This window comes from Mustelus asterias, chromosome 25 (assembly GCF_964213995.1).
Source record: "Mustelus asterias chromosome 25, sMusAst1.hap1.1, whole genome shotgun sequence".
Taxonomy (NCBI): Eukaryota; Metazoa; Chordata; class Chondrichthyes; order Carcharhiniformes; family Triakidae; genus Mustelus; species Mustelus asterias.
This window is the reverse complement of record NC_135825.1, coordinates 30294882-30307740: the sequence shown is the minus strand read 5'-3', so window position 1 is coordinate 30307740 and position 12859 is coordinate 30294882. Positions and strand designations below refer to the sequence as shown.

The following is a 12859-nucleotide window of genomic DNA, read 5'->3' as shown; positions in this document are numbered from 1 at the left end:
AGTGTGGCGACAGAACTGCATACAGTACTCCAGCTATGACCTAATGAGCACTTTATAACTTCCTTGCTCTTATATTCTATGCCTCGGCTGATAAAGTCAAGTGTCCCATATGTCATCTTAATCATATCTATTTGTCCTGCTGCCTTTGAGGATCTTTGGACATGCACCATGGACATGTGTATTTCCTTGCCTTGTTAGTCCTCCTAAAATGCATCACCCTACACTTTCTAGGGTTAAATTCCATTTGCCATTGTTCTGCCGGTCTATATCCTATAATAAAGCCTTTGCCCCTTGCCATTTACCGCACAGCCAATTTTTGTGTCACCCGTGAGCTTACTGATCATACCCCCCACTTTCATATCTGGATCACTTTCGCTATCAGTCCTTGCTCACCTCAATTTCCATGTAGGTATTTTCTCTCTTCGGCTTCTTCTCCGAGCACTTTCCAAATTTCAGATTTTTGCCTTCTGACCTATCTAGAACAAAATGAGCCATGAAGCGAGGCAAAGCCACTGGCATGCCTACTGCCCCATAAACCATAATGAAGGTAAATGGAAAAATCCTGTCTCAGAATAGCCACAATATCTCAATGGCCAACAATAAGTATATCTTTTAAGGAAAAAGAGAGGGGATGCGGGGCCTATTGTATTCCAGCTGCTGATACAGTTGCAGTTGCTCCCCTGCAGTCCTCAAAATGTCACCTTCGAATCTTTACTTGATGATTATTGTAGCTGAAAATGGAGGACCCAACTCCTCCAGTTACAAGTGATGATACATCTTGCATAAGGCACTCGAATAAAGGATAGGTACATGACATTATTTTTAAATAATTGTACGGATCTGAGCACATGCAACGCAACATTTACTCGGAATACTTTGACTGAATTTGTGTAGCTAATAGTTATTTTACGTTAAAAAAAGTCTGTTTATCTTGAATGATTTTAATTTTAGCTACCTAGTTATGCCATTTATGGATGCTGATTTGAACAAAGTCATGGGAAGGCTGACAGAAGACAGAATTCAATATCTTTTATATCAGATATTAAAAGGAATTAAGGTAAGAAATAAAAAAGTTGATAACTTAGACATTTTTGGAAACATTATTTAGAATCATTATGTAGCATAAATGTATAAACTAAAAGTAAATGTTGAACTCCATATGGAAATATTTAGTTTAATGCTTAAATAAGGAAAAGCAGGAATGCGTAGCTTGAATTAGGTGAAGTGGCCTTTTGTGCATCTTCTGAATGGTGTAAGATATTACAGTGACATTGAGTCATTGGGTCAGTCCTTGGCTAAATACTTGAAAAACATTTACAACACTTACAGCACCATGGTATAAGAGCAGGCAGGAAGGTTAATTGGATAGCTGTATTAAAGAGCTGGCACAGACACCTTAGAGTCACAGAAAGTCATTTGGCCTATTTACAGCATTAGTATTTATTAAACTATGATGTTTTTGCTAAAGGATTCCTTAAAAGTTGTTATTTCTCTCTTTCCTTATTGAATGCTCTTGCAATGCTCTTATTTGACTTTCACCTTTGATGGATAAAACTACTGAATGGGGCATCTGTTAGTGTGTAGGTATGTCTATACAGGGCTCTACCATTTGTCATTGGAAAAGGCTAATACAATTATGATATTTCTTAGTTAAACCATAAGACATAGGAGCAAAAATCGGCTATTTGGCCCGTCGGGTCTGCTTAATCATTCAGTGAGATCATGACTGATCTGATATAATCCTAAACTCCCCTTTCCTGCCTTATCTCCATAACCCTTGATTCCCTTACTGATTAAAAAGCTTTCTCAGCCTTGAACATGGGTGACATCTTATTCTGAGATTATGCCCTCTGGTCCCAGACTCTCCCACAAGGGGAAACAACCTCTCAGCACTTACCCTGTCAAGCCATCTGAGAATTGTGTGTGTCTCAAAAAGGTCACCTCTCATTCTTCTAAACTCCAATGAGTACAGGCCCAGCATACTTAGAATCATAGAAACCCTACAGTGCAGAAGGAGGCCATTCGGCCCATCGAGTCTGCACCGACCACAATCCCACCCAGGCCCTACCCCCACATATTTACCCACTAATCCCTCTAACCTACGCATCCCAGGACTCTAAGGGGCAATTTTTAACCTGGCCAATCAACCTAACCCGCACATCTTAACCTCCCCATAAGAAAATCCTTCCATATCCAGGATTGACTGAGTGAACCTTCTCTGGACTCCTCCAATGCCGGTACATCTTTACCTCGATAAGGGGACTAAGATTGTTCACTGTATTCCAATTGTGGTCAGACTCATGTCTTGTATAGTTTTAGCAAGACCTCTCTATTTTTATACTCCATTCTCTTTGAAATAAAGGTCAATAAAGTTCATAGATGGTCATTTTTAATACAGTCAGTTTTTTTGTCAATGTAACATACTGTGCACATCTATCCTTATTCGTTATTTATTTTATTCTATTTTATTTAACTTTTTACTGTTCTCTACCTTTTGTTTCTTTATTGTCTTTCTTCATTTTACTTTTCCCCCTACTTTATCCCCCCTTCCCTTTTCTTCCCCTTTTCTAAATTTTACCTCTGTCCCATCCATTTTCCACCCTCCCCCAACATCTTCATCTGTCACAGCTTACCCTCTCTTTTAGCTTCTCTGCCATTTGGCCATTCACACCGTTTATTCTCTTTGTGGACTGCCATTAGCAGTCTTTTCCCCTGGTTTCTGTGGCTATGACCCATCTTTCATTCCCTCACCCTGCAGTATAAATATCTCCTACGTTCTATGCCTTTTAGCTTTGACAAAGGGTCATCTGGACTCGAAATGTCAGCTCTTTTCTCTCTTCACAGATGCTGCCAAAACTGCTGAGATTTTCCAGCATTTTCTCTTTTGGTTTCAGATTCCAGCATCCGTAGTAATTTGCTTTTATCCTTATTCTTATTTTGCCCAAAGCAAATAAGTTAGGTTTCTCAGTGATTTCAGTATCAAAGGTTTTTGTGTCCTCAATCAACAGAAAACATGCTGTTGGAAAACAAGATCCATGAGAATGTGTGTGCCCTTTCAATTTGCTGGCGTTCTAGTTATGACTCGGATGAATTGTAATAACACAACTATATGCTGCTAGATTAGTTTGTTCGGCAGTATCATGAGAAGATTTATTGCATTGATGCTGCTTTTGAGTGTTGATTTCCAGTGGGACCTAAACCTGCAATGACAAGAAATGCAAGGTTAATTTGAGTCATTGCTACTCATTGAAACATTGAACAAAAATAATTTGCCCACAAAATAGGGCTTTGCCATTTGATATGAATGTACAGGTAGAGATTATGTGACAGGGAAGAAAATAAATAGCACCAAGGGAAAAAAAAATCACAAGCTGTATCATCTTTGATAATGCCCCGGGTTTAATTTTAGGATGTTAGGGTAACAATAATACGTAATCAAAAAACATAATTAAAAAACATGTCTCCCAATTTTAACACCACTTTTGAGAATCCAGGAGGGAATTTGTACCATGGTAGTATGGGCAAGTCAGATGTGTGGTTCAATAACCATGGTTCAGGTAGTGACCATTAATTCTATTTGAATTTCTATTTACAGGCTAAATGTTGAGTGACTAAATGATGTCAGTTTCATTTTTAAAAAAAGGCCTTTTTTACATCCATTCCGATAAAGGGAGAGCACACTGTTAGTACAAGGATTCTTGTTACCTACATTTCTGAGGAGAGCCCAAACAGATAGAAAAGCAACGTAGATGTAGTCATGCTTTACTTTTTTTCTTCTAACCAAATAATCGGAATTAGGAGCAGCCAGTCCACCAAGTTGGGGTTCTGAAACTGCCTTGTGTTACAATATAACACGGCATGTTTGTATATTGCTGCAATGTTTGTATATTGGTGCATCACATCATGTGCTTGCTGTATGGATGCTTTTTCCATTCCTATTTTGATACCGGGGCACGGTTTTAACTCGGCAAGTGAATGAGTTTTGAATGAGTTAAATTGGATTTTTAAAATTTATCCTTTCTCATATTACGATTTTCTTATGAATAAAGCAGAAATGTTTAATTAACGGAACTAGTTGTAACAATATTTATGATACATACTATTCACTTTCTTTCAGTATATTCATTCAACTGGAATTATCCACAGGGTAAGCTGATTTTAAATATCAATGTTATTAGGAAGAAAATAAAGAGAAGCTTGAACCGCCTGGGAGAAAATTTCACTTGTCAGTATTCTATGTTAAAATGTGTAGAATAGAAAACATTCTAGTTCGTCAATATCCATTTCAATTGAGCAGGGGCCGGGGGCTGGTGTGGGGGAGGGGCGGGGGGGGGGGTGGGAATGACTCACATTTGTTATGTTAATTTCGTTATGTATTAGAAAAATAAAGCTGACTTAATTGATAGAAATAATTAATATTGGTCATTGAGCGTACTTGTTGGTCATGTGTTTGTGTTTAGCTTGCTGTAAATGGCTTTCTCATTCATTCTCAAGTCTTGCAAGCAAAGCACACCTATGCTTCATTCTATCCTGAAGGTGTGTGATTTACTGGAATCGAGAGTCCATGAGGCTTTTAAAATATTGCAGATCCAAGCATCTAAGTCCATGTTTGAAGCTTCAAAAAATCCTTCCTTATGACAACTGCCATAATCTTCCAGTCTTCCCTCGGCTCGTGGGAGGTGCCAGAGGATTGGGAGAATTGCACACATTACAACTTGTTCAAAAAAGGTTGTAAGGATAAGCCAGCAATGACAGACAAGTTGGTTTAATTTTGGTGGCAGGGAAACTTCTAGAAACAATTACTTGGGAGCAAATTAATAGTCGCATGGAAAAATGTGTGTTGATTACTAAGAGCCCACATGGATTTCTTAAAGGAAAATCATATTTAGTTAGCTTGCTGGAGTTTGTTTGAAGAGGTGGCAGTAAGGGCTGATAAGGGAAATGCTGTTAATGTGATGTATGTGGACTTCCAAAAGACATTTGATACAGTGCTACACAACAGACTTGTGAGAAATGTTAGAGCTCATGGAATGAAAGGGACAGTAACAAAGCGGATATGAATTTGAAGTAGTAGGTAACAGAAAGTAATAGTTAATGAATATTTTTCTTGCTCTGCCTGATGTATATTAATGACCTAGATCTTTGTGTGCAGGAACAATTTCAAAGTTTGTGGATGATACAACTTGGAAGCATTGTAAACTGTGAGGAGGACAGTGTAGAACTTCAAAGACAAGTTGATGGAGTGGGTAGATATGTGGCAGATGAAGTTCAATGCAGAGAAATGTGAGGTGATTCATTTTGGTAGGAAAAATATGGCGAGTCAATGGGCAGAATTCTCCATCTTTTTGTCTAAGTGCAGTGATGGACGGTTCCAGCGGCATGTTTCTGCTGGCTGGAATGGCATAAACTTGCACCCAATTCCATGCTCAGAGCTTCATAATTATGCATGAATGAGTGTCTCTCCCAATCACCTGGCGGGTCATGTGCTAATTTGTCCTCTCACCATCAGCTAGCAGGTTCAAAGATCTAGGCGCCATCTGTAAACACCAGTCCAACACACTCATGTCTCTGTCTCCAGCCCATCTGTCTTCATGAGACTGTGTGCAGATGTCCGGAACGCAGAGGCAAAAGGCTAGTCACTTTGAGAATAAGTCTGCATTCTGATTCAACCACTGTGCCCTCAAGGCCTTGATTTGAGGAGTCCGGTTGCAGAGGCCTATCCTCTAGCCAAAGAGCACTAGATGCAGCCAAACATGGTGGGATCTTGCTCTACGGGGGAGGGAAGGTCTCGTTCTTCCAAGACTTCTCAGCAACGATACAACAGAGGTGCAGCGGTTTCAATGAAGTTGGAAAGCATCAGAAAGCTATTGGAATGCGATATGCCTTGCTATATCCTGCTACTTTGAGGGTTACATGCGATGGATCCACAAGGAAATTCGACAATCCTACCAAGGCTTTGGTCTTTCTTAACTCCGCCAAAGGCAATGATTTGGAAACCCAATCTGCAGTTCATCGTTAATCCTGGACTGTGCCCCTGTTGTTACATTTCCATACTGATCCAATATTGTCACTTACCATATTGACAGGGAAGATCTAGTAAATAAGCACTGAGGCGAATTTCACCTATTATCCTTTTGAAGCTAGGGACATCCATTTATCTTTAATGGATGCAGCCTTCAGCGTACTCCTTTTGTTTGAGGAGTACACTGTGTAGATCGTATGGCACTAAGGCTGCGTGATACTTATCCAAATTCTCTTATAGTCTTGCATTTATAATGGTGGAATATATTATATTGTATCCTTTACTCTAATCAAAGCTAATATGAGTAGTGCCATTGCAAGCAGGTGGGCAAATGACTGAATATAGAGGTTTTGGGTATGTCCCTATGAATCTTCACAATTGGTGAGGAAAACTCCCTTAGAACTAATGGTATTGTGTATTTATTGTATTTCTGTTATTTTGGGACAAAGAACCTCTGATTTAAGGTACAGACAGATCGCATATCCTGGGAAAATACATTGTTCTGTTTCAATGGTGCCTCCAGTATAGTTGGAGATGGCGGAGATGTGTGGTGCAAGAATCTCTGGCTGATGAGCCTTTCTTATACCTATGTCAATATCCTGAATTCTCTTTAATGGAATAAGCAACGACAATACTTTAATGGCTACTTAAAAAAATGCTCTTGGAATATGCCATCATCCTATTTAAAAAGGGAAAGTCGGCACAACTTTTTTTTTACAAGAAACTCATCTGGATGACAGGGAGCACCTCAAACGTGTGTGATGGTGCCTCCTTTTTAAGCAGCTATGTCAACAGTTTGATATCCCAAAATACTCCTTTTATAGATATTGACAACGCAACTTTGGCATAGTGGTTAGCACTACTGTCTCACAGCGCCAGGGACCCAAGGTTTGATTCCTGGCTTGGGTCACTGTTTGTGCGGAGTTTGCATGCTCTCCCCGTGTCTGCGTGGGTTTCCTCCGGGTGCTCCGGTTTCCTCCCACAGTCTGAAAGATGTGCTGGTTAGGTGCAATGGCCATGCTAAATTCTCCCTCAATGTACCCGAACAGGTGCCAGAGTGTGGCGACTAGGAGATTTTCACTGTAATGTCATTGCAGTGTTAATGTAAGCCTACTTGTGACTAATAAATAAACTTTAAACTTTATCCTTCTTCTTGATGCTTAAGATTTTTCCAGTGGAAAAAATGCTGTTGTCTGTGCAGCCTCAGCAATTATTCAGCAAATTTTATGACACTTTATACTCTAGATCCTCTGAGAATACATTTGACACTGTGGTCTTGGGATAAAGAGCTGGCAGTGAATATTGACAATCAGACATGGGGTCATATTTGGGAATGTGGCAATAAAATCTCAGTTTGTAATAAAACAAAGGAGACTCTGCTTAAAATATTATATTGGCTGTATATTACTCAAAGCTTAAGACACGGATTTGATCCTACTGTATCCTTGTTGTGCCAGAAGTTCAAGGTGGGCACAGGGGACTATTGCATTGCTTCCGGTCCTGTGTCAAAATCAAATCCTTCTGGCTTAATATCCTTAAAGAGCTTAAGAAAGGTTCTCAATATGGTCTTAGAGTTTGATCCTTTACTCTTAATTCTGGATCTCCCAGATAAAAAAAAATGATGCTGATGGAAGAGGCTGAACAATATCCTAACATTTGCACATGGAAAACTACCCTTTGCTCATGGATTAGCGATAAAGTCTCCTTCAAATCAGAACTGGCATAAAATTATTATGAAATGTATCCCAATGGAATTCCTGACTTGTATGCTCTGAGCCAAATCGGATACATTCTCGAATGTATGGGCCCTTATCTCAAATATTGTCCACATTGTCTGACTTAGTCCTACAAGGTTTTCCATAAGTTGTGTAGCTCTGTCTATTATTCTATAAGGGTATGCTCCGCTGTGCCATATACTCATGGCTTTATCCTGGTATCCCCCATTCTCTGAAATATTCTTTCATTGTTTATATGGCGGGGAACATCAGCTACAATGAATAATCTGAACCAACTATGTTGGTGTTTTCCTGTCTGTATATGTGGAAAAGTGATTAAGCTGTACTATACCAATTTTGAGAGCTTGTGGCATTATTTGTAAAAATGGGAAAAATCTTTAATAAAAATATATTTAAAACTGATGAAGTAAAACACAATCTAACTAAAAATTTTATTTGCTTTGCTTCTGTATAATATTTTAGCTTTTAGTTCAAGCTTATATTACCCATTGTGTGTTCTGTCAGTTGAAATCTGGAATGTATAGTGGTATCCACTACAATTGCCGTAGTATGACCCTGGAGAACTAGATGTAACATTGAATAATAATTGTAACTAGACAGTTTGTGTTCAAAGATTATTGATTTGACTCTGGCATTGTGAAGATTTCTTGAATGCATTCTACTGTACCACTTAATTTCATTAGAGCAGTAGGGAAAATGGGGTGGGAAGCTCACTGACAAATTTCTGCCTCAAAACACACCTTTTGAGATTATCTTTCCACCCTCCTCTTCCAAGCAGGAATCTTGGCCAGCTACTCCTTAGCTATCCTGCTGTGTTTCAATTCCTGTGAGGGAAGATGCTTAAGAAACCACTCAATGTTCTTGCCTTACAGTCTGAAATATTGCAACCTTTCATTGAAACAGAGGAGGGGGTGAGCTACTGACTATGCAGTAGCTGTAAGATTACCAAAGAGAATGAAAGAGGAAGAGGCTCTTGCCATTGGCTTGCTCACCCATGCAATCTTTCAAAATATTTTTCACATATTTATGGGGCATGCGCCCCCTTTAACTCATTTCCAATAAGGGCTACAACAATGGTTCCACTGGATTTTCCAGGTGACTCCTGCCAAAGAGCTTGTTTGTTGTTTTTTAACAGCTTCATAGGGGATGAAGATTACATTCAACAGGTAAACCAACTTACTCAGAAGGACAGTAATATTCTTTGGCTACTTGATTACTGCTAGCTATGAAGCTAGTTCATTTTCTAAGTAAGTAGTCTCACAACATCAGGTTAAAGTCCAACAGGTTTATTTGGTAGCATAAACAAATCGAGTGAGATGAAAGAGCAGCGCTCCGAAAGCTTGTGCTACCAAATAAACCTGTTGGACTTTAACCTGCTGTTACGAAACTACTTACTGCGCCTACCCCAGTCCAACGCCGGCAACTCCTCATCATTTTCTAAGGTCACACGACATGGTTGAACAATTAACCCTTTTATTGTTACTCGGCTGCACATAAGGTCTGGACACACTTCAGAGGATTAAGCAGGTTTAATCATGAATAGAGTTGCTTTTAAAAGCAGAAATATACAGGAAGAGCTGAATCAGTTCAAATACAGCAATTAGATTTCTTAGTGACCAAAGGAATATTTTTTCTGTTCTTTTTAGTTTAAAGACTCGCCTAGGTGTGGCATATGGAGTAAAATTGGACAGGGAGTATCTTGTCAAACCTGCTGATTTACTCTATCTCATTGTAGCAATGTGACACAAACCCAATCTCGGAAGAACACCCTTAATGCATCACTGTGATGTTATTTATTCTCTATTCTGTTTATTCAGGCATTCCTGAGATGTTGGCAAAGCTGTTTTTACAATATTCAAACACTTCTGATGCCCTTGCCAATTGTCAACACACTAGACCTTGCCATGTGCCAGCCTTAGCAATCCCGTCCACCTACACAAGACTTATGTATTGAAACTCACCCGCACACTTCTGCCAGAAGTATTTATTAGTTATACTGCCTAACATATATTTTTCAGAAACATTTATTTGCTTTCTGCATCTTCGAATTATCTTCCCAGCCTAAGGCAATGGATTTCAGCCTCCATCAAATGACTGGCTTGTTTAAACAGAGGAGTTTCTAATGCTTTGGTAAATATGGTTTAAGTTGATTGAAAATAAAATCATATATTTCCCCGCTTTATTATGAAATATTAAAAAGTTACTCACCGATTTTGAGATTTAGCCCAATTCTTTCCATATAACATCTTTTTTTAATGAGTTGATAGAGAGGGAATATTTGGAACAATATTTGCACATCACCTTCATATTAATGATATAGATTACATTTTTTGATAAAATACTTGTTTATCATTGCACTAGCCTCTAAAACAAAACAGGTTCATTTTAAGGAAATCAAGATGACCTGATTCAGGCAATGCTAACTTGAATCCTAAAAATGTGAAAATGTGAGGAGGAAAGAAGGGCTGAAAGAAGTGCAAAAGGTCCACAATTCTAAAGCCCCAGAAATGAATAATGTCTTAGTTCAACATAACGGAGGTATATGATAATGCATTTGGAACACAGAACAAGCAAGTGAGGAATGTTCCGAACACCAGCGACAGTATAGAGATAAAAGAGCAAAAACATTGAGAGGGGAAGGTTTACAGGGTAAGGGTGATGGAAAGACAGGAAAGGCTGCGGCAGCAAGAGAATGAGAAACTGACAAGGTTTGCCAAGGCATTTGGTTAAAGACAATGCTTACCTAAGCAAGTAATATATACTGTTATTTAATCTTTCGTAGTGTGTGACTGGTATTTGGAGCAACGCTTTAACACAGCCTTTTTAAAAAAAAAAAGATCGACTCTGCACTTTCTTGCTAGTGTTTTGAACGACCAAGGCTGTTTCCAGTAGCAACAGTGATTGTTGTGTTTGCTAAAGCATAAAAGCAGAATCAGCAGCTTGTGCATTGATGAGTACTAAACCTTAATAATCTGGACGCGTTCATCAGATTACATAATTACAGTATATCCTGTCTTTTATTTGCTTGTGATCAAGAACATCTACAACACCGAAACCATAAGAACAAAACATTTGCTGAAGGTATTTTCTTTTGAAAAGAAAACAAATTACTTTTCACATGTTGAAAATTACCACCTCCAATGATAGGGAGAGTTAATAAAGATAACTTAACATGATTTTGGTGGCAACAGTTGAAAGGTTGAGGGGCTGAATTTTGTGTGGCCCCCTGCACTACACCAAGGGGTAGTGCCAGAGTACAGCCTGGGCATGTCCCTTTCTCCCCAGGGATTACACTTACCTGTGCACCCCTGGCAGGATCTCTTCGCCTGGTTCATGTTTTGCAAAAGCAGTTGTAAATCTCACTAACATGACATCATGCTGGTGAGAGGGGAATTCCAAATATTTTGGGGGTGGGGCGGGGGGGGGGGGGGAGGGGGCAAGCATTCTGGCAGGAAATCCTAGTCCCTTTTAATTATATTATAATTTATTGAAATTGGGTTTCTGACCTTCCTGTGTGGGGAAACTTGTTATGTGACCAGCGGCAGGGGGTGGGGGGGGGGGGGGGGGGGTGGGGGGCTTGTGAGACTTTGCGCCCAAATCATAATTTGCGGGTACAAAATCGTGGCAAATGAAACCAAATGTAACGTCAGTTTGAAATGATTAAATTTTCGACAAAGTCCCCTTCAATCAATCTTCTAAGCATAATTAAATGGACGTCCAGTAGCAAGGGTACCGTCTTGTGATTCCTTGGTTTTTAACTCACCACAGTTGTTATTTCCTCCAATAGGAGTTCTGTCCTTACCAGCTCTCTGCTTGGTGATGAACCCAAAGCAGTCCTTTTCTTCTGCTGACTCACCTGATGAAGGAGCAGCGCTCCGAAAGTTTGTGATACCAAATAAACCTGTTGGACTTTAACCTGGTGTTGTGAGACTTCTTACTGTGCCTATAATAAACAGGTCACAAGAGTTTGTATCCATGTGGATTCAGTGTGAGGTCACCTGGATATGTCTTTGGGGCAGATACTGGTCCCAACCCCTCTCCAAACTATTCCATTTCACCTTGCGTAAAGGAAGACAATTTAAAACATAACCTTCTTATTAAGTCCAGCATTTGTAACAAAATGTTCATTATATGATAGCACCTACAGCTTTTGACATCCATCTTAAAAACCAGACCTGGTTTAAATGCTGAAGGCAATTGAAGTAGCGTTCACATTGTTGATTCAGATCCAAGAGTGCTAAACATGGGGAAGGAGTCATATCACTCTTTTGTTTTTCATATATTCCTAGAATTATTTGATAGTTAATTGATACCAATTACCTTCTGAGGAAATAAAACACAAGGAAAAATATTGCAATAACCAGACAGCAGCTCACAATTGTGACTCAGTTATTGGTCACTGACCAAATATTGTAATTGAAGTATTTATTATTGTACTGAAAAACTTTTATATTTATGTTAAATTTTATTTTGCTTTTAGGATTTGAAACCTGGTAATTTGGCTATAAATAAAGACTGTGGCTTGAAGGTAATTGATTTTTTTTTGACCAGTTTTAAATATATTTTATTTTGTCTAATATCCAGATGTTTTAAATGGAATTTTTTCAATTTTGTAACTTCAGATTTCAATTAGTTTAACTGAAAAATGTAATATGGTTGTAGACTGATGGTAAGAGTACAGGCCTATTGGTTTCATTTGTACTTATCCTTTCTTTTAAAAAATGACCTTGAATTATCCAGAAAGAAATGTTTCAAATTGGATCTGCATATTTTTCTGACACCGTAGATCATTGACTTTGGTCTTGCTAGACACACGGACTCGGAGATGACAGGGTATGTAGTCACGCGGTGGTACCGTGCACCTGAGGTCATCCTGAACTGGAGGCACTATGCTCAGAGTGGTGAGTCCCTCAATGTTTAATTGCAACAAAAAATTATTCCCTGGTTCAAAGTAGTTCTGTCATGGCATGAGTGAAGCTTATTTTGTATAGATGTTCAAAACACATAACTAAATAAGATTAAAGCTAAATATGGATAGCGCTGGAAATACACGGCAGGTTAGTCAACCTCTGTAAAGACAAAATATTGCAACTTATATTCA

The 12859-nt window shown here is 38.9% G+C and overlaps 1 protein-coding gene across 3 annotated transcripts in view; it reads left to right on the top strand.

The window, feature by feature from the left end:
• Positions 1-12859, top strand: part of LOC144511876 (mitogen-activated protein kinase 13-like) — a 58682-nt gene that overhangs the window by 26852 nt on the left and 18971 nt on the right. For all 3 annotated transcript variants that reach the window (XM_078242298.1, XM_078242297.1, XM_078242296.1), the window contains exons 4-7: positions 952-1057; positions 4118-4147; positions 12239-12286; positions 12545-12659. In XM_078242298.1, coding sequence (XP_078098424.1) covers positions 952-1057; positions 4118-4147; positions 12239-12286; positions 12545-12659 — 299 coding nt within the window. The remainder of the gene's footprint in view (positions 1-951; positions 1058-4117; positions 4148-12238; positions 12287-12544; positions 12660-12859) is intronic.